Source organism: Vidua macroura, chromosome 30 (genome assembly GCF_024509145.1).
Source record: "Vidua macroura isolate BioBank_ID:100142 chromosome 30, ASM2450914v1, whole genome shotgun sequence".
In the NCBI taxonomy this organism is placed as follows: Eukaryota; Metazoa; Chordata; class Aves; order Passeriformes; family Viduidae; genus Vidua; species Vidua macroura.
The window spans coordinates 1,476,760-1,496,299 of record NC_071600.1 but is presented as its reverse complement, the minus strand read 5'-3'; the positions used below and the strand labels follow the sequence as shown (position 1 = coordinate 1,496,299).

The following is a 19,540-nucleotide window of genomic DNA, read 5'->3' as shown; positions in this document are numbered from 1 at the left end:
AGGGTCGCTTTTCATCAGCCCCTGAAACCCTGGAGTTCCATGCTTTCCTTCCTGTGGGAAAGAATTGTCCTTCTCCTCCAGGGGTTCATGGCTGATATTGGGACTCCTCCTCCAAATTTGATTATATGCAAGGATTATTCCCATATGAAACCTGCCAGGACAGACAACTCTGGCTGATCTTGGCCTCTTGGGGGTCACCTCTCACCTGCCTTCAAAGCACTGGGGGCCTGGGTTTTCTTCCCATGAAGAAACTATCTTTGACATCCAGGCATCCATGGCCAAAATTGAGACTCCACCTCCAAAAGTCCTTATATCCATGGATAGCTCCCAGATAAAACCTGCCAGGACTGTCCAAATTCCCTTGGCTTCCTGAGGGCCAGCTCTCATCTGCCTTTGAAACACTGGGGCTCTGTACTTTCCTTCCTACGGAAAAGAACTGTCCTTCTCATCCAGATGCCCATAGACAAAAGTGGGGTCTGGCCTCCCAAATTCTGTCTGTACAAGGATTCTTCTCTGACAGCAGGTCTGGTTGCCTTGGCCAGCTTGAGGCCACCTCTAATCAGCCTTTGAAACACTGGGGCTCCACCCTTTCCATCCTATGGACAACTGTCATTCCAGTCCAGGAACCCATGGCTGAAATGAAATTCAACCCCCAAAATTCCCCATATATCTAAAGGTTGCTTTCAGACAAAGCTGCAAGGACAGACAGGTCAGGCTTGCCTTGGACTCTGGTGACTGCTTCTCATCTGCATTCAAAACCCTGGGGTTCTGTGGTTTCCTTCCTGTAAAAAAGAACTGTCCCTCTTGTCCAGGTACTCTTGGTCTCTGGCATTTGACCACTATAGAGGGACAGAGAAGCTCTGTGCTCAGTGAGGTGGAGAGTGAGGACAGCAGAGGAGAGCCCTGGGAGGGATTGAAGGGTGGTTTCAGAGCTTGTGGATCCTTTTCACATAGTAGAAAACAGCCAGAGGAAGAAAAGATTAATGTGAAGGGGGATGAGGACAGCCTGCAGGGACAGAGGCGCAGGGCAGGGACACCGTAGGACAGCCTGGGCTGCAGAGGGCACAGGCATGTGCAGCAGCTGCAAGGCCCTGACAGAGCCAACCTGTGCAGCACTTTGGCCATGGCTGCTGGCCCTGGGCCTGAGGCCACCAGGGGACAAGTGACCCTTGCAGCCCTGGGGCCTCAGTGCCTCCTTGTCCCTGCTCAGCAGCCTGGCAGGGGCCGCCCCATGGTCCTGCCCTTGGCATTGCACATCCCCACATGCCAGTGCCCATCCCGGGAAGAGCCCTGAGCAAGGAGGGAGGGACAGGATCTGCCTTGCCAGGGGCTGGGGCTCAGCCTTGGCCCTTTGCATTCCTGAAGCACATCCAGGTTTGCTCAGCACCAGAGACACCTTTCCCTTGCTGTCCCCACAGTCATCCTTGCTGTCATCAGCGCCTCCAGTGTTCCGCTCTAACTGGAGCCTGGGGACACTTTCTCAGTCGTGTCCCTCACTGGGACCCATTAAAAGTCAAAGCAACTTTGGAGTTGGATTCTGACTTGGAGTTCCTGAGAGGTTTCTGCAGCTGCCTCTCAGGGCCTGATGTTCAGGGCCTGAGCACAAAGCCCCAGAGGCTCATTCAAGTCCTTGTGCTGTGTCTGTGCTGCTGAGCTGGGCCGGGCTCCTGGCACAGAGGGTGATGCTGGTAAGCAAGCAGAGCTTCAAAAGCACATTTCTCTGGATGAGCAGCTCTTCTCCCAGCCCAGCAGGGCTGGGGCACTGCCTGCAGCCACCCCAGGCACAGCCCAGAGGCACAGAGAGAGGAGAGGCAGCCTGGGCTGGGAGAGTGACTGAGCCCTTGCTAGGGGAGAAATCTTCGCAGGGTTTGAATGAATAATTCTCTGTCTCTAGGAAAGTTAAACTTCCATTCCTGGAGGGATCTCCTAAGGCTGGCCCATCCCACAGTTTCCATGGTCTTTTGCAAGGGCTCTCCCAGTCCCTCTGGTGCAGAGGAGGTGGCCATAGGGCAGACAGGGCAGTACCTGCAGGCAGTAAGGGCAGGCAGCAGCAGTGAGAACAAGGTTAAAGGTAGGCTGGGGTGGGAGGACAGGCGAATCCCCATCAGGGGAGAAATCTGCACAGCCCCTGGACACGGTGAGTCTCTGGCTGCAGAGCAATGCAGGTGAGTTCCTGGAAGTGTCTCTGACAATGCCAGCACTGACAGGACCTGTCAGGGTGGCTCTCCTGGATGTCCTGGTGTGGAGCAGAACAAGCTCCAGAGCGGGGCTTCCCTGCTGCCCCCTCAGAGGCACAGGACAGGTCCCTGCCCAGGCAGAGCTGCCCCGGGGCCGTGGGCTGGGGATGGGCTCTGTGAGCCCTGGCAGGGAGCGGAGCTGGGCACAGGGAGACGCTGCTGGCAGGAACAGCTCCCCTCAGCAGGGACACGGGCAGGGAGGGACAGGGAGCTGCTGCCACAAATGCTGGGCAGGGGGATGTGGCACCTCCCTGCTGTCCCTGTGGCTCAGACACCTTCCCCCAGCAGCTCCTCCCCGGGCTCCTTTCCCACCCTAAGCAGAGCCCCTGCCCTCATCCCACGGGGGCTTGGCTGTGCATTGCCCCTGCAGCAGCCAGAGCCAGGCAAGGAAGGACAAGCCCCTGATTTCCATCAGTCTCAGTGTCCCTCCTCCCCTGGCAGGAGCAGTGTGACATTTCAATGCCATGCCCAGGTGCCTGTGCTGTCCTTGTTGCCACCATTGGGTTTTCTGAGCCAGTGCCAGGCTTTGGGGGTGGCAGGTGCCCGTCCAGGCAGGGACCCTTTGGATGCTGCTGTGGAGATGTGTCTGTGTGAGCAGAGTGCCCAGGTACCCTCAGGGGCCATTCAGCTGATTCCCTGGGTGTCCTGCAGGGCTGCAGGTGCCCTCCAGAAGGGCACAGCTCTCCTGTGCTGTCTCTGGGCTGCCTGGGATCCCCATGGAGCAGACAGCTCAGTGGTAGGGCCAGGGAAATGCTGCTGGGCAGCTGCACCTGGGCAGCTGCAATGATCCCTCTGTGCACCAGCCTGGCAGGAGACAGCTGAGATCCCAGTGAGGCACCCTGAGAGAAGGTGAGGGCTCTGTCCATCTGCTCTCTGACCCCAGAGCCCTCTGCTCTCAGCACTGCCCTGGTTCTCTCTAGGGGAACTCCTCTGGCTGCCTCCCCTTCAGCTCAAAGCTGCCAGCAAGGGGCAGCTGAGAACAGCCCTGATGGCCAGAGCTGCTCTCTTGTCTCTGCACTGAGAGACCATCCCTGTGCCTCTCACACCCACACGATTTCACCTGCAGTGCATTAGAAATGTCAGGGATTTCAAACACCCACAGCCACTCCTAACTGTGGCAGGTGCAGCTGGATGAACAAATACAAGGAACTCCCTCAGCTCAGTTCTTCAGATGGGCAAATTGCAAACAGATGAGCTGAAAAGCTTTTTGGTGTCTCCCAAGTCCATTTAATTGGAGATCCACCAGCAGACTCAGTTGCCTCTCACTGCACAGGAAGAAGAAATCCTCCTGAGCCCATTTGTGAGTCCCTGCTCTAAGTGCCTGCAAAATCCAGAGCCCAGGTGAGGGGAAAGCAGAGAAGTCATCCTAAAAAGAGCAACCCTGAAAGCTGAATTGCTGAGATATGCAATACATTTTCTTCATAGAAGTGTGGCCTGACCCAGTCCTGTATTTTTCTCCTCAGCAGAAAACCATTTCCTGAGGCAGCAAATGTCCAACAGCAGCTCCATCAGCCACTTCCTCCTGCTGGCACTGGCAGAGACGCGGCAGCTGCAGCTCCTGCACTTCTGCCTCTTGCTGGGCATCTCCCTGGCTGCCCTCCTGGGCAACGGCCTCATCATCAGCGCCGTAGCCTGCGGCCACCACCTGCACACGCCCATGTTCTTCTTCCTGCTCAACCTGGCCCTCAGCCACCTGGGCTCCATCTGCACCACTGTCCCCAAAGCCATGCACAATTCCCTCTGGGACACCAGCACCATCTCCTACACAGGATGTGCTGCACAGCTCTTTTTCTTTATGCTCTTCATCTCAGCAGAGTTTTATCTCCTGACCACCATGTGCTACGACCGCTACGTGTCCATCTGCAAACCCCTGCACTACGGGACCCTCCTGGGCAGCAGAGCTTGTGCCCACATGGCAGCAGCTGCCTGGGCCAGTGCCTTTCTCAATGCTCTGCTGCACACTGCCAATACATTTTCCCTGCCCCTGTGCCATGGCAATGCCCTGGGCCAGTTCTTCTGTGAAATCCCACAGATCCTCAAGCTCTCTTGTTCCAAATCCTACCTCAGGGAACTTGGGCTCATTGCAGTTAGTGCCTGTTTAGCGCTTGGCTGTTTTGTGTTCATTGTTTTCTCCTATGTGCAGATCTTCGGGGCTGTGCTGAGGATCCCCTCTGAGCAGGGACAGCACAAAGCCTTTTCCACCTGCCTCCCTCACCTGGCTGTGGTCTCCCTGTTTCTCAGTACTGCAGTGTTTGCTCACCTGAAGCCCCCCTCGATGTTCTCCCCATCCCTGGATCTGTCAGTGTCAGTTCTGTACTCGGTGGTGCCTCCAGCCCTGAACCCCCTCATCTACAGCCTGAGGAACCAGGAGCTCAAGGCTGCAGTGTGGAGACTGATGACTGGATGCTTTCAGAAACATTAAACTGCTGGCCAATTTCTGCCAATCACTTGTAATAAAAGTCATTCTTGGTACTTCTTGTTGGTTACATTTTGGAGGTTCTTTTCCTTTGTTTTACTTTTTTTGTATTGTCCACAAAGCAATGTAATTCTTTGTGCCATTTCTCATTTTGTTTGCCTCAACCTTCCCTGTGGCCACAGAGTGTGTCAATGAGGGGCTGCGCTCTCGGTGGCTTTAAAGGAACTCAAGGATCTCTCTGTTCCTCAGCATATCCATATTGGCTCATCTGAAGCCCCCCTCCATGTCCTCCCCATCCCTAGATCGGGCCCTGTCAGTTCTGTACTCGGTGGTGCCTCCAGCCCTGAACCCCCTCATCTACAGCCTGTGGAACCAGGAGCTCAAGGCTGCAGTGTGGAGACTGATGACTGGATGGTTTCAGGGACATTAAACTGCTGGCCAATTTCTGCAAATCACTTGTAATAAATGTCACCTTTGATACTTCTTTGTTTGGTTGTGGATTTTTTTTCCCTTTGTTTTGTTTTTTCATATTGTCCACAATATATGTCATTGTGCCATTTCTCATATAGTTTCCCTCTACCTTCCCGGTGGCCACAGACTGTGTCAATGAGGGGCTGCACTCTCGGTGGCTTTAAAGGAACTCAAGGATCTCCCAGCAGAGTTTTCTGCAGAGCTGCCCTTTTGTTGCCTTCTCTGGAGCTGCAGCAGCAATGTCTGTGTGCAGAGCTGGGGGCAGATCAGTGCTGGCACAGCAGCTGTGCCCAGCAGCAGCAGCAGCACTTGGTGTTGCCAGTGCTGCTCCCGTGGCCCTGCCCTGCTGCCCTGGTGGCCCTGGTGTTGCTGCAGGGCCTGAGTGCTCTCGGGGCCGGGCACAGTCCTGGGGGTGGCAGTGCCGGGGCTGCAGCAGGGACCGGCCATGGGCACTGCTTGGGCGGTAATGTCCCTGTTCTGGGCAATGAGGAGGAGCTGCAGAGGCTCTGCAGGACTGACAGGATGGGCTTTGGGGCTCTGAGGAGAAGCTGAGGGACCTGGGCTGCTGCAGCTTCTGAAGAGGAGGCCCAGGGCTCCTCCTGCAACTGCTCCAAGGGTGGTTTCAGGGAATCCCAGAATCAGCAAGGCTGGAAAAGATCTTGGAGATCATGAAGTCCAACCTGTGCCCTGACATCGCCTTGTCTCCCCTGAGCCTCCTCTTCTCCAGGATCAACAACCCCAGCTCCCTCAGCCTCTCCTCACAGGACTTGTGCTCCAGACCACTCACCAGCCTTGTTGCCCTTCTCTGGACACGCTCCAGCCCCTCCATGTCCTTCCAAAATTGGGGGCCCAAAACTGGACACAGCACTCGAGGTGCTGCCCAACCAGTGCCCAGAACAGGGGAAGAATCACTGCCCTGCTCCTGCTGGCCACACCATTCCTGATCCAGGCCAGGAGCCATTGGCCTCCTTGGCCACCTGGGCACACGGCTGGCTCATGTCCAGCCTGCTGTCCATCACTCCCTGCAGGTCCCTTTCTGCCTGGCTGCTCTCCAGACCCTCTGTCCCCAGCCTGGAGCACTGCAGGAGTTGTTGTGGCCAAAGTGCAGGACCCGGCACTTGGACTTGTTAAACCTCACCTTGTTGGATTTGGGCCCTGGATCCAGCCTGTCCAGGACCCTGTGCAGAGCCCTCCTACCCTCCAGCAGATCAACACTCCCAGACAACTTGGTGTCACCACGGTTCCATGAGGCCCCAGAGTGTCCCAATGGTCTCCATGATTCCATGAGGCCTCCCAGTGTCACAATGTCCCTTTGGTTCCATGGGACCCCTTGGTGTCACAAAGTCCCTTGGATCCTTGGGCCCTGCAGTGTCACAATGGCACCGTGGTCCCCCAAGGCCCTGCAGTGTCACAGTGGGTCCTTGGTTCCATGAGGTCTGGCTGGGCAGCAATGCTCTCCTTTGTCCCACAGTGTCACAATGGCCTCTTGGTCCCAAGGGACACTGTTGTGGTCTGTGGTGGTGGCAGGCACAACTTTCCCTGAGAGTGTTTTGTGCTGCCGGGCAGGAGCCACGAGAGCCCCAGCACACACACACACACACACACGGAGCAGCTCGGCAGTGAAGACACGGGAGGGTCCAGGCATGGAGCTCCAGCCAGGATTTATTAGGGTTTGACGCTCCAGGGGCGTGGGGGTTAAAGACAAAGACAAAGGAGGGTTTAGGGTAGAAATACAGGAAAATAGGAGTGGGGGAGAGCATCAGGGATCCAGTGGTCTGAGGGTTCAGGGGTGGTACACAGGGAAAGGGACTGACGGGGCTCACTCCCAGATTGGGGTGATCCTGGGAGGCGGTAAAGTCTCTCCTCCAGCCCGTGCCTTCAAAGAAAGACTCAGTAGTCTTCAGTCGTCCAGTCTCAAGATAGTTTATTGCATGTTACCTCAAGGCACACACACTCCCTGACATTCTCTCTGATGTCTTCTCCCTCTGCGTCTCTCTCCATCTCTGTCTCCATCTCTGCATCTCTTTCTGTCTCTGTCTTTGTCTCTCCCGCCCAAGGGCTGGTGCCATTATCTATATAACACATTACATATTAAATGTTTATAGTTTTTCCCCAATGCCTATCACCTATATTGAACAGTAACTTTCCACTCTAAACCAATCTGTGTTCACCCCCAACCCTGAGCAGGGATTGCCTCACTGTTTCAGGTGACAATGTAAGATGTTACCAAAAGTGTGTTTTCAGTCACCATCTTCATGAACTGTGATAAACAGGTGGGGCAGTGTTCTTTATCTCTGCCATGACTCAGCCCTGATAACGCCCTGCAGGGGCCATCTTCTGTTAATGGGCCATTGAGTGTCACTGCAGGACTGATAAAATTACATCATCCCATTGTGGGATGCTCCACCCAGGGGGAGGAACCAAGCATTCCTGCCTGCATATAATCTCACCCTTGCAACACCAGGAGCACCTTGCCTACTGGATTCCCAGAGGACAAGAGCTCCATCAGCACCACTGGACCTTCAGAGGAAGACCAGACCCTTCTACAGGATCCCTGCTTTGACAGAATCACGTTCATCACTCCAACAGGACTGCAGCCACCATTTCATCACATTGCTACAACCACCCTGCCCAACGGGGTGTCAGGTTATATCCTGACTCTGTCAGATTAAGTCAGTGTTTCTGGATCATTGTCTTGATCTTAATATTCTTACTAAATTGTAATTCTGGCTTAAATTCTCCCCCTGATTTGCTCCAAACCAGTAGAAAACTCAATGAGCTCATCTCTTGTTTCCTTCCCAAAACAGAATTTCCGATTCCCAGACCTTCACCAAAGGGAGGATAAGACTGCAAGGAAGAGGAAGATGTCCCAGGACACCCAGGCAGGTGAGGAGGAAGTCAGTGCCCCTTTCCCCATCTCTCCTGCTCCATCTCCCAGCCCAGCCTGGCCCCCGGCTGCAGGACAACCCCGCTGCCGACGCCGTCCTGCCGGGGACGCACTGGGGGGATCTCCTTCCCCTTCCCTCTGGCACGGAGGCAAATCCCATCCTCTCCTTGACCTTCCTCCCCCAGACAAGAAGCTGAGGATGGAGACCAGCGAGGACAAATGTCCACGGCAGAACCTCATGGAAGAGGCCGTTTTGGTTAGCACCATGGCACAGGAACACAAAGGGGAGGAAAATCCTTGGAGGTCCCACAGGAGGAGGGGCTGCAAATTGAGCCCAGGGTGCTCTGAGGAGGAAAGAGCCACCCTGTGCCAGGAAGGTGGACAGAGCTCCAGCCAGAGTTCGGAGCTGGTGGTCCATGGGCAGATTCACCATGGGGAGAAGCCCTACAAGTGCTTGGAGTGTGGGAAGAGCTTCAGGCAGAGCTCTGACCTGATCCGCCACCAGATGATCCACACCGGGGAATGGCCCTACAAGTGTGGGGAGTGTGGGAAGGGCTTCAGCTGCAGCTCTGCCCTCGTCACCCACCAACGCATCCACACTGGGGAGAGGCCCTACCAGTGTCCCGAGTGTCAGAAGAAGTTTCACACCAGCTCCGGTTTCCTTCGTCACCAGCGGATCCACACAAAGGAGAGGCCCTTCCGCTGCCCCGACTGCAGGAAGGGCTTCAACCGCAACTCCAACCTCATCACCCACCGGCGCATCCACACTGGCGAGAAGCCCTACGAGTGTCCCCAGTGTGGGAAGAGCTTCACCCAGAGCTCTAACTTGACCAGACACCAGAGGAGGCACCGGTAAGGGAAGCCCTGCAAATGCCCCAACTGCAGGAGGAGCTTCATGCACTGCTCCAGCTTCAACTCCCATAGGAGAGCCCACGTTGATCAGAGCTCTGGTGATCCATGTTCCCTGTGATCCATGCTGGGAAGACACCTGTACCTTCTCCTGGCCCTGCCAATGACCTGATGTGGGATTGAAGAATATGAGGGTCTGGCCATGGCCCTGTCATTACATTCACTCCCACCTCAGGTCATTGCCAGGGGCAGGAAAGGGACTCTCTCCCTGAGGATAAGGGTGTCCTTTCCCAGCAGGAGGAAATATGTGGCAAGAAGACCCAGTCAGTTATTTTGTATTTTTCCCTGTAAATAGTTTTTCTTTATCCCTTCTGTTATCAATATTGTTTCTGTTCCTGTTTGTTCCTTGACTCTTTGCTGTTCCCAGTAAATTGTTCTTATCCCAGCCCGGGATCACAGGCACTAACAGTGGTTCCTGTCATGGGCAGAGTGGGAGCTTTAGGCAAAGTTTATTATAGAAGCTCCTGTCGGGTCAGTAGGTACAAAAAGGGTCCCCAATAGCCCCTGTAGATCCCCAAATACCTCCAAGGACCTCCAGGCTTTCTAAACTCCTTGTGTGAGGGGAGCCTTGGAGCAGCAGGTTCCAATCCCTGTCCCCGACTTTTCAAGAGCTCCTATGTAAACAATTATAAAGGTGGAATTAAACCTTTATAGACTTTGTCCCACAGGATTAAGAATGGCAAACCAGTGTTGGGGTTGGGTTTTTCCTTTTCGTTCATTCCTTATCATCAGCTGATGAGTATGGGCTGATCCCTTATTTTGGGAGGAGGACGATCAGAGCCGCTGCTCTTGGGAAAGGGAGTTTCCACTGCTGCTGCCAGAGCCCGGCCCAGAGCTGCTTCTTCTGTCATGGGGTGAGCCTCTGCTCATGAGAACAGCCCCTAAACTGGGACCTTATTAACACCTGCCCCACTAAAAGAGAGACCTATCCCCATCTGCTCGGGTGCCCGGGATCCTGAGCTCGGCTCTCCCTGCCCTGCTGGGAGCCCCTCACCCCCTGCCTGCTGAGACATCCTGCCGGCCCAGCTTGCTGCTTTCCCAGAGTCCTGCTGGGGCCCCGGAGCCGGCTGCCCCCAGGGTTTGTGAAGCGGAGCCTTCTTCCAGCCCTTCCCGCCTTGGGACAAAGCCGCCATGGCCGCGTGCTCCCCGAGCCCGCGCCGGAGCGCCCCCTGCAGCCGCGCGGGGATCACCGCACCTGCCCTGCCCCCCGGGAGCCACCAGCGCCCCTGCCGGCCGTGCCCGGAGCTGCACCGCAGGGAAAGTGCTGCGGCCGAAAGGCTGCACTGGGCTCCTGTTCTGTTTGCTGCCAGCGCCGGAGGTGCTGCTGTTTGTTTGCTTTATTGTACACACTAGTGAAGAACTGTTATTGTTATTCCCACATCTCTGCCTGAGAGCCCCTTGATTTCACAATTCTAATAATTTGGAGGGAGGGGGTTTACATTCTCCATTCCACAGGAGCCTTTTTTCTGCCTTCCCTAGCAGACACCTGTCTTGTAAACCAAGACCAATTTTGGCACCCAATGTGCAGCCCAAGGGCATCGAGAGAAAAGTGTGAAATAAGAATAACAGTTCTTGAGTAACATAATTTTTCTTTTTTTTTTTGTTGCACTGGATATAGAAACCTTGTTAGGTGTCACCATGTGGTCTAGCTTACCCTGCTTTGGGTAGCACATGGTTGTGGCTACATTTTTCCCATCCTAGAACTATGGCTACTGTGGCTGCTATCCAATTTGTTTGATGGGTTAATGTGGTGAGGAATTTACAGATTTTTAATTTCCTCTGGACGGTGGGCACATGGATTCGAGGTTCCCACACACTAACTGTATGTGTTTGGAATTACTTTAATAATGGTACCCACTGGGAGGAAATGACACCAGGGGAAATTTTCTCCCAACCCCTCAGGCAGCTCTTTGGGTCTACAGTGGTTGGTGTTGCTGATGTGCCTGTTAAGCCTATTCTATTGAGCATTCAGAGGTAAGGGAAGATTGACTTGGATAACTATCGTAGCAGGGCGTCCCCGGAGTGGTGATAATTAGCATTGACTCCATGATTCCAGAAGGCTGATCAATCACTTTATTATACTATACTATACTATACTATACTATACTATACTATACTATACTATACTACTAAGAAACATTCATCACTCTTGCAGACAGTCCGATACAGACAGACCAGATTGGTTGATTGAAATCCAAACACTGTCACCATTGGCCAATTAAGAAATCAGCCTTTGGTAAACAAATCTCCATTAACACATTTTACATATGCACAACAACAGGTGCAGCAAGTGAAGGTAAGAATTGTTTCCCATTCTTTTCTCTGAGCTTTCTCACAGCTTCCCAGGAAAATCCTGGGAGAGCTCTCTCTCTGTTCAGAGGATATGTGATTACCCCAGGTCAGTTGTGACAATGCAGGCCCAAGGACACCACGGTGACACTGCGGAACCTCATGGAACCAAGGGGCCATTGTGACACTGTGCTGCCTCATGGAACCAAGGAGACCATTGTGACACTGTGGGGTCCCACAAAACCAAGGGAACATGGAAGAGGTGTGGCTGGCTGGGCCTCCTGGGGACCACCTCTCATCTGCCTTTGAGACACTGGGACCGTGTGCTTTTCTTTCTTATGGAAAAAAAACATCCATGTCGACCAGGCACCCATGGCCAAAATTGGGCATCTGCCTCCAGAATTCCCTATATCCAAGGATAGCTCCCAGACAAAAGCTGCCAGGACTGACAAGTCTGGCTGGCCTTGGCTTCCTGAGGCCTGGCACTCATGTGCCTCTCGAACACGGGCTCTGTGCTTTCCTTCTTAGAAAAAAGAACTTATCTTCCTGTCCAGGCACCCATGGCCAAAACTGGGATTCCACCTCCAAAATTCCGTACATCCAAGGATTGCTCCCCAGTGAAAGCAGCCAGGACAGAGAGGTCTGGCTGCCCTTGGCCTCTTGGGGGCTGCCTCTCACCTGCCTCGAAACACTGGGGCTCTGTGCCTTCCTTCCAATGGAAGAGAACCCTCTTTCTTCTCAAGGGGTCCGTGGTCAAAATTGAGATTCCTCCTCCCAAATTCCATGTATCCAAGGATTCCTCAGTGACAAAAGCTGCCAGGACAAACAGCTCTGGCTGGCTTGGCCTCCCAGGAGCCACCTCTCTCCTCTTCTGCCTTTAAAACACTTGGTTTCTGTGCTTTCCTTCCTATGGAAAAGAACCGTCCTTCTTATCTATGCAGAAATGGCCAAAATTGGGATTCCACCTCCCAGATACCTTATATCCAAGGGTTGCTTTCAGACAAAAGCTACCAGGACAGAGAGGTCTGGCTGGCTGGCCTAGGCCTCTGGTGGCCGCCTTTCAACTGCCCCTCAAACATCGGTGTTCCATGCTTTTCTTTGTATGGAAAAGAACCATCCTTCTCCTCAGGGTGTCCATGCCTGAAATTGGGATTCCACCTCCAAAACTCTTTATATCCAAGGGTTGCTCCCAGGCAAAATCTGCCAGTACCATCAAGTCTGGCGGGCCTTGGCCTCTGGTGGCTGCCCCTGGCACACTGGGGCTCGGTTCTTTCCTTCCCATGGAGATCCCTGTGACACTGTGGGGACCTCATGGAACCAAGGGGATCATTGTGGCACCACTGGAGCCCATGGAACCAAGGGGCCATGGTGACACAGCGGGGCTTCATGGACCCAGAGACCATCATGACTCTGTGGGGCCTGATGGAACCATGGAGACCATGAGGACCCTTCAGAGCCTCGTGTCACCAAGGGGGCATTGTGACACCTCAGGGCCTCCTGGAAGCAAGGGACCATTGGGACACTGTGGGGCCCCATGGAACCGAGGGAACATGGAACAGGTCTGGCTGGCTTGGCCTCCCAGGGGCCACCTGACAGGTCTGGCTGATGTTGGAATGCCAAGGGCTGCCTCTCATCAGCTCCTGGAGCACTGGGGCTCCGTGCTTTCCTTGCTATGGAAAAGAACTGTCCCTCTTTTCAGATGCCCATTGCTAAAACTGGTACTCTCCCTAAAAAATTTCCTGTATGCAAAGGTATCTCCCAGAAATAACCTGCCAGCTCTGGCTGGCTTTGGCCTCTGGTGGTCACCTCTCATCTGCCCCTGAAAATCTGGGGCTCTGTTCCTTCCTTCCTATGGAAAAAAACCCAGCATTCTTGCCAAAGACCATGGCCAAAATTAGAATTTGGCCTCCCAAATTCCCTACATCCAAGGATTGCTCCCCAACAAAAGTAGACAGGACAGACACATCAGGCTGGCCCTGGCTTCTGGTGATTTTCTTAGACTATGAGCTGAATGTTTTCATTTGAAAATACCTTGGAGTGGGCCCAGAGATCTCCCAAGCTGTGGTTCTAATGCCTCGGGCACATGACCACTACATATGGACAAAGGAGCTCTGTGCTCTGTGCTGTCGTGGTGGTTTTGCATCACACAAGTGATGTCCTGAGAGAAGCTGCTAGCAGTTTCCTCCATATGTGACAAAAAAACCAATCAGTAATTAGCTTTGAGAGCTGATAATCTGTTAAACTTAAAGAACTAAGCAACGCCTCTGTGAAGACTCAAGTTAAAGAGGAAGAAGCCTGGCTGGGTCTCTTTCCCTTCTGGCCAGCACAGAGGTGCCAAGGCCGGGCCAGCCCCCGTCTGGGCCGGGGCGGGCCGGGCGGCTCCTGCCGTGGGGCCGGGCCCCTTCCCAGGGAGCCCGCCAGGCCCCATCGGCTGCCGGGCAGGGGAGGGGAGGCCGCGGGGCCGAGGCCGGGCCGGGCCGTGGCTGCGCTTGCTGACATCTGGCCGCTGCCGAGCCCTGCCCCGCCGCCAGCCCGGGCCCAGCCAGGATCCGCCGGGCCCCAGGAGCAGCCCCGGGCCGGGCCGGCTCGGCCAAGCTTCTGCCGCCCTTGGGCTTGGCCCGCAACCAGCGGGCAGGGCCAGGAGAAGCCATCGGCCCCGGCCGTGCTGCTGCTCTGCTCTGGCCTGGCTGCTGAGATCCTGGCCCTCCCCCCAGCGCCGCCCAGCCTGACACAGCCCCAGCGCAGCCGCTGCACAAACCTCCATGGCAAAACAGCTCCGGCCGCAAGGACCCAGCCCGGCCGGGCTCACGCAACCATCTGCAGGCCCCAGCTGAAATATTGACTCTTCCCGTGCTTCCATCCTCCCTCCAGTGAGAGAAAAGGACAAAGTGCAGGCACACACAGGAGCAACGTGAAGACACCCAGGTCAGTGAAGAGGAAGTTGAGTCCCAGATGGGAGGGATGAGGAGATGCCTTGACCTTGGGGCTGAAATCCTCTGCTAAAGCTATGGAGAAGGATGGAATTGATACATCAGACTCTCTTTTGCCCTATAACGCATTGAAAAAAATGGGGAGGTGGCTTGTTCAGCAAAGGCCTCCATGCTAAAGTAAGGAAATGTTGCAGTAGCTGTGATCCCATGAGGAGTATGAACATTGAAAGAGAAAAGAGTGATGAGACCCTGTGCCCTCAGGGAGAGATTAAGAAGACCTCTGTTCCCAGAGATGAAGATGATTTCAGAAATAAATGAAGAGAACATTTGCTCTTAAACAGCTCATCTTTAAACCAATACCCCATAAGTTGACATGGCCCATAAACACAGCTGTGGGAAAAGCTGTAAAAATTGGGAGAGACATCATGATTGCAGATTTTTCCAGGCAGCTGCTATTTGGGGAAATGAAAAGTCATGAGAGAACTGTTTTCTTGTGGAGAAGTCTCCATAACATTAACAAGAGGAACTTCTCTCCCTAAGTGAACAGAAGAAAGACTATTTGAGTAGTAAACTGACAGAAAATTTTAGGTTTTGTATCTTTACATGGTCAGGTTGTAGGGAGAGAGGAGAAGTGTTCTGAAAGTTTTGTTCTGATTTTTATTACTCTTTCTTTTAGTTACAGTTAGTAAACTTTTCTTTATACCCTTTTAGTGTTTTGAGCCCACTTTGCCTTTCTCCTAATCCTACCTCAGAGCAGGAAATTAGTAAGTATATTCTAGTGAGTGCATTGGTAATTAGCCAGCACTGAATCCACTACACTAATTGATGCATTGGCCGAGAAATCTCAAATTGTTGAAACAATGAACTGCCCCAGACAAGAGGGAAATCAAGGCAGAGCCATGGTTTGTCAGGACTTGCTTGATCTTAATGAGCCCCGTGGTGCATTTGGAGCTGAGCCCTGGAACCTCAGGGCCTGAGAGGAGATTGCACAAACCTTTCCAGGAGTCCAAGGCAGAAGAAAAACCCAAAGTGTCTCAAAGCATTAATGGGTGCCACTGAGGTCCATCCCCAACACAGGCTCCTCATGGACTCCTTGGAGGAGAGAATTTGAGGCCAGGATGGCACAAAAACCTCTCAGAGACTCAAAATGGCACAAAAACCTCTCAGTATGAAAAGGAAATTCCAAAGTACCTGGAAAAAGTTGACTATCTCAAAGCATTAATGAGCCCCACTGAGTGTCAGTACAAAGCTCCCAAGGGACTCGTTAAAGCAGATAATTGGGGCCATGATTGCACAAACCTCTCACAGAGTCTGTATCCAAAGGGAAACACCAAGTACCTTAAAATAACTGAGTACCTTGAAGCATTAATGAGCCCCACTGAGTGTTGTTGCTGACCAAGCCTCTCCAGGGACTAATTACAGCAGATAATTGGAGGCCATGATTGCGCAAAGCTCTCAGAGACTCCAAGGCAAAAGCCAAAGCCAAAGTCCTTTGAAAAACCTGCAGTGCCTGGGAGCATTGTGGAGCCCCCAGGGCCATTCCTGAGCAAGGCTCCCCAGGGACTCCTTCCAGCAGATCCTTGAGGCCACTGGGATGTGGGCTAGGGGGGGATGCTGAGGGCAGGACAAGGGGCTGACAGTGCCCAGCCTGGCTGGGGCTGTGCCAGGAGGCCCCAGGGCCTCAGGACAAGGTTTCTCCTGACAGCCCTTGGTGGCACAGACCCTGCTGTGCCCCAGGCCACCAAGACTTGGCTTCTCTTTGTCCCCACCTGTCATCAGTGCCTCCAGTTCCCTGCTCTGCCTGGCGCCTGGGGACACTTTCTCACTCGTGTCCCTCACTGGGACCCATTAAAAGTCAAAGAAACTTTGGAGTTGGATTCTGACTTGGAGCTCTGGAGAGGTTTCTTCAGCTCCCTCTCAGGGCCTGATGTTCAGGGCCTGAGCACAAAGCCCCAGAGGCTCATTCAAGTCCTTGTGCTGTGTCTGTGCTGCTGAGCTGGGCCGGGCTCCTGGCACAGAGGGTGATGCTGGTATCCAAGCAGAGCTTCAAAAGCACATTTCTCTGGATGAGCAGCTCTTCTCCCAGCCCAGCAGGGCTGGGGCACTGCCTGCAGCCAGCGCGGGCACAGCCCAGAGGCACAGAGAGCTTCAATCAGTCAGGGCTGGGAAGGTGCTGAGAAGTGCCTGGGGCAGAATCACTGCCAGCCCTTGGCACAGGAACCTCTGGCTGCAGGACAATGCAGCTGCAGCTCCTGCAGTGATCTCCTCCAGCTGGAACATCCCCATGCCCACAGCCCCTGTGAGTACATTCTCTGATGGTCTCTTGTGCAGAGCAGCCAGGGGTGCCCAGGGCTGTCCTGCAGAGCAGGGTCCTGCAGCCCAGGGCGCTGTGCTGGGCCAGGGACTCTGCTGCCTGCCAGGGACAGCTCTCAGCCGGCCCGGGGAGCTGCTGCCAGCGCTGGCCAGAAGCTGTGGGGGGAAGGAGCCACCCTGAGCAGGGCAGGTGCTGCTGCTGAGAGCTGCTGGCTGGGGCAGGGCTGCTCCCAGCTCCAGACCAGCCTGGGCACAGCTCCGGAGGACACTTCCCAAAGAAGGTAAGCCTGGGATTGCTGTAAAGCTCAGCAGCTTTCCTGAGAGTGTTTTCAATTTCCTGCTCGGAGAAGGATGGGAAAGTTCGGGTGGTGAGAAAAAGATTTTTGCTTTTGATATATTTTTATATATTTATAGCTCTATATATTACTATTATATAGTTATAAAACTATAATCCTTACTTTACGCTATTGAACTCTTAATTAACTCTATTAAACTACTATTATATACTTCTATAACTGTAATCCTTAATTAACTCTAGTGCATTTCCTAACCTTTCTCTTAGTCTTTAGAACAATAACCTGTCTAAACACATTTTTAAAATACTGTATATTCTTATTATCAGGAAGAGGACCTACAAGAAGAACATTTGGGTTGTTGACCAGAATGTGAGCAGTCATAACAAAAAGTGGGGCAAAGAAGCTCTTGGACCTTCTCCAATCGGTGAGACAGGGGTGTGTAACTTGGAAAACTGAATCTCTTATTGGATTTTCCTGTTAAATATCCTAATTAATCAACCTTTATAAATTGTTGAAATCAGGAGCCGGTTGTGCCCCATCCCCTCTGGGACACCTGGAAGCTTCCAATAAAGTCTGGTTTTTCCTTTACTGTTCTAATTCTGTTGCAAGGGTTTTTTTTTTTTTTTTTTTTTCTCTTTTGATCATAGACAAAAGGGTGAGAGAAGCAGAAGAGGAATTGTAATCCCAGAATGACAGAACATTCTGAGTTGAAAGGAACACAGGATCATCAAAGGAATGTTTGAACATTTACAGAGACTCCAGAACTGTGACTTTGGGTGGTCAGTCTCTCTGCTGGCAGCCTCCCAAAGGGCCTTCAGCCACTGCTCAGCCCTGGACAGCAGCAGCATCACCTTGGCAGGGCCCAGCAGGGCTCTCCTGAGCTGCCCTTGCCCAGCTGCACACAGACCCTGCCCCAGCCAGGGCCCTGCACACAGGCAGGTTTCTGTAGGGCCGGGCCGAGGGCACACGGGGTGGGATGGGCTCTGTGAGCGCTGGCAGGGACAAGGCACCTCTCAGGAGGGAATGTCCAGGCCCAGGGAGATGCTCTGGGAAGGAGAGGGGGCTGAGCAGAGCAGTGCTGGGGGAACAAGCCCATCCAGCCCCTCACCTTCCCTCAGCCACTGGGAATCCTTTGCCTCTCCCATCTCTCAGTGGCAAACTCTGAGTGCAGCAGGAATGCTGGGGATTTCTGACCTCAGAGAGCCAGCAATGATGTGTGGCTAGGAAAAACATTCCCTATATCTTTTCCCTGCTATCCAAGTCTTCTAGATGTGGCAGTGCAAATGCTACCAAGCCTTTCTGCAGTAGGAGTAATTCCCTGACAAATGCTGAATACTCAGCCTTGTCCCTCTGCCACATGGCCACAAACCCAGGGCAGCAGGGCAGGGATGGCTCCTTGAGAACCCCCATGCAGAGCCCTGGCTGCTCTTGGCACACTCAGCCAGCACAGCTGGAGCTCAGGCAGGGACCTGGGTGAAGGTTTTCCCAGAGCAGGAAGAAGGGTGGGTGAGTCCCAGCATGACAGGCTACAGGGAATGGCCCTGGTTTGGCTACAAGCAGCCTCTCCTGACTTGTCACTGTCCTTTCTCCATGAACAGGTGCCCATGTGCAGCCACAGCAAATGTCCAACAGCAGCTCCATCAGCCACTTCCTCCTGCTGGCACTGGCAGAGACGCGGCAGCTGCAGCTCCTGCACTTCTGCCTCTTGCTGGGCATCTCCCTGGCTGCCCTCCTGGGCAACGGCCTCATCATCAGCGCCGTAGCCTGCGGCCACCACCTGCACACGCCCATGTTCTTCTTCCTGCTCAACCTGGCCCTCAGCGACCTGGGCTCCATCTGCACCACTGTCCCCAAAGCCATGCACAATTCCCTCTGGGGCACCAGCACCATCTCCTACACTGGATGTGCTGTTCAAGTTTTTATGCTTATCTTCTTCATTAGAACACAGCTTTCCCTCCTGACCATCATGTGCTACGACCGCTACGTGTCCATCTGCAAACCCCTGCACTACGGGACCCTCCTGGGCAGCAGAGCTTGTGCCCACATGGCAGCAGCTGCCTGGGCCAGTGCCTTTCTCAATGCTCTGCTGCACACGGCCAATACATTTTCCCTGCCCCTGTGCCATGGCAATGCCCTGGGCCAGTTCTTCTGTGATATCCCACAGATCCTCAAGCTCTCCTGCTCCAAATCCTATCTCAGGGAACTTGGGCTTCTTGTTGTTAGTGTGTGTTTGGTATTTGGTTGTTTTGTATTCATTGTTTTCTCCTATGTGCAGATCTTCAGGGCCGTGCTGAGGATCCCCTCTGAGCAGGGACGGCACAAAGCCTTTTCCACCTGCCTCCCTCACCTGGCCGTGGTCTCTCTGTTTGCCAGCACTGCAGCGTTTGCTCACCTGAAGCCCCCCTCGATGTCCTCCCCATCCCTGGATCTGTCAGTGTCAGTTCTGTACTCGGTGGTGCCTCCAGCCCTGAACCCCCTCATCTACAGCCTGAGGAACCAGGAGCTCAAGGCTGCAGTGAGGAGACTGATGACTGGATGCTTTCAGGAACATTAAACTGCTGGCCAATTTCTGACAATCACTTGTAGTCAAAGTCATCTTTTATACATCTTGTTGGTTTCATTTTGGAGGTTCTATTCCTTTGTTTTAGTTTTTCCATGTTGTCCAAAAAGAACATTTTTAGTACCATTTCTCATTTTGTTTCTCTCCACATTCCCTGTGGCCACAGACTGTGTCAATGAGGGGCTGCGGTCTCCGTGTCTTTAAAGTAACTCAAGGATCTCCCAGCAGAGTT

The 19,540-nt window shown here is 53.6% G+C and overlaps 2 protein-coding genes and 2 pseudogenes across 2 annotated transcripts; 3 read left to right on the top strand and 1 right to left on the bottom strand.

Annotated features, from left to right (window-relative positions):
• Positions 1-19,540, top strand: part of LOC128820668 (uncharacterized) — a 1,438,581-nt pseudogene that overhangs the window by 521,212 nt on the left and 897,829 nt on the right.
• LOC128820667 (uncharacterized) overlaps positions 1-19,540 on the bottom strand; it is a 2,212,279-nt pseudogene that overhangs the window by 1,834,398 nt on the left and 358,341 nt on the right.
• LOC128820730 (olfactory receptor 14I1-like) lies at positions 3,680-4,864 on the top strand. The gene has a single exon (XM_054001551.1). The coding sequence runs from the start codon at positions 3,727-3,729 to the stop codon at positions 4,657-4,659; it is 933 nt and encodes a 310-aa protein (XP_053857526.1). The 5' UTR covers positions 3,680-3,726; the 3' UTR covers positions 4,660-4,864.
• On the top strand, positions 18,325-19,311 carry LOC128820724 (olfactory receptor 14J1-like). Its single transcript, XM_054001544.1, has one exon. The coding sequence runs from the start codon at positions 18,370-18,372 to the stop codon at positions 19,300-19,302; it is 933 nt and encodes a 310-aa protein (XP_053857519.1). The 5' UTR covers positions 18,325-18,369; the 3' UTR covers positions 19,303-19,311.

Bases quoted from the DNA above. Each gene is read 5' to 3' on its own strand.
- LOC128820724 (XM_054001544.1), top strand. From the start codon at position 18,370: ATGTCCAACAGCAGCTCCATCAGCCACTTCCTCCTGCTGGCACTGGCA.
- LOC128820730 (XM_054001551.1), top strand. From the start codon at position 3,727: ATGTCCAACAGCAGCTCCATCAGCCACTTCCTCCTGCTGGCACTGGCA.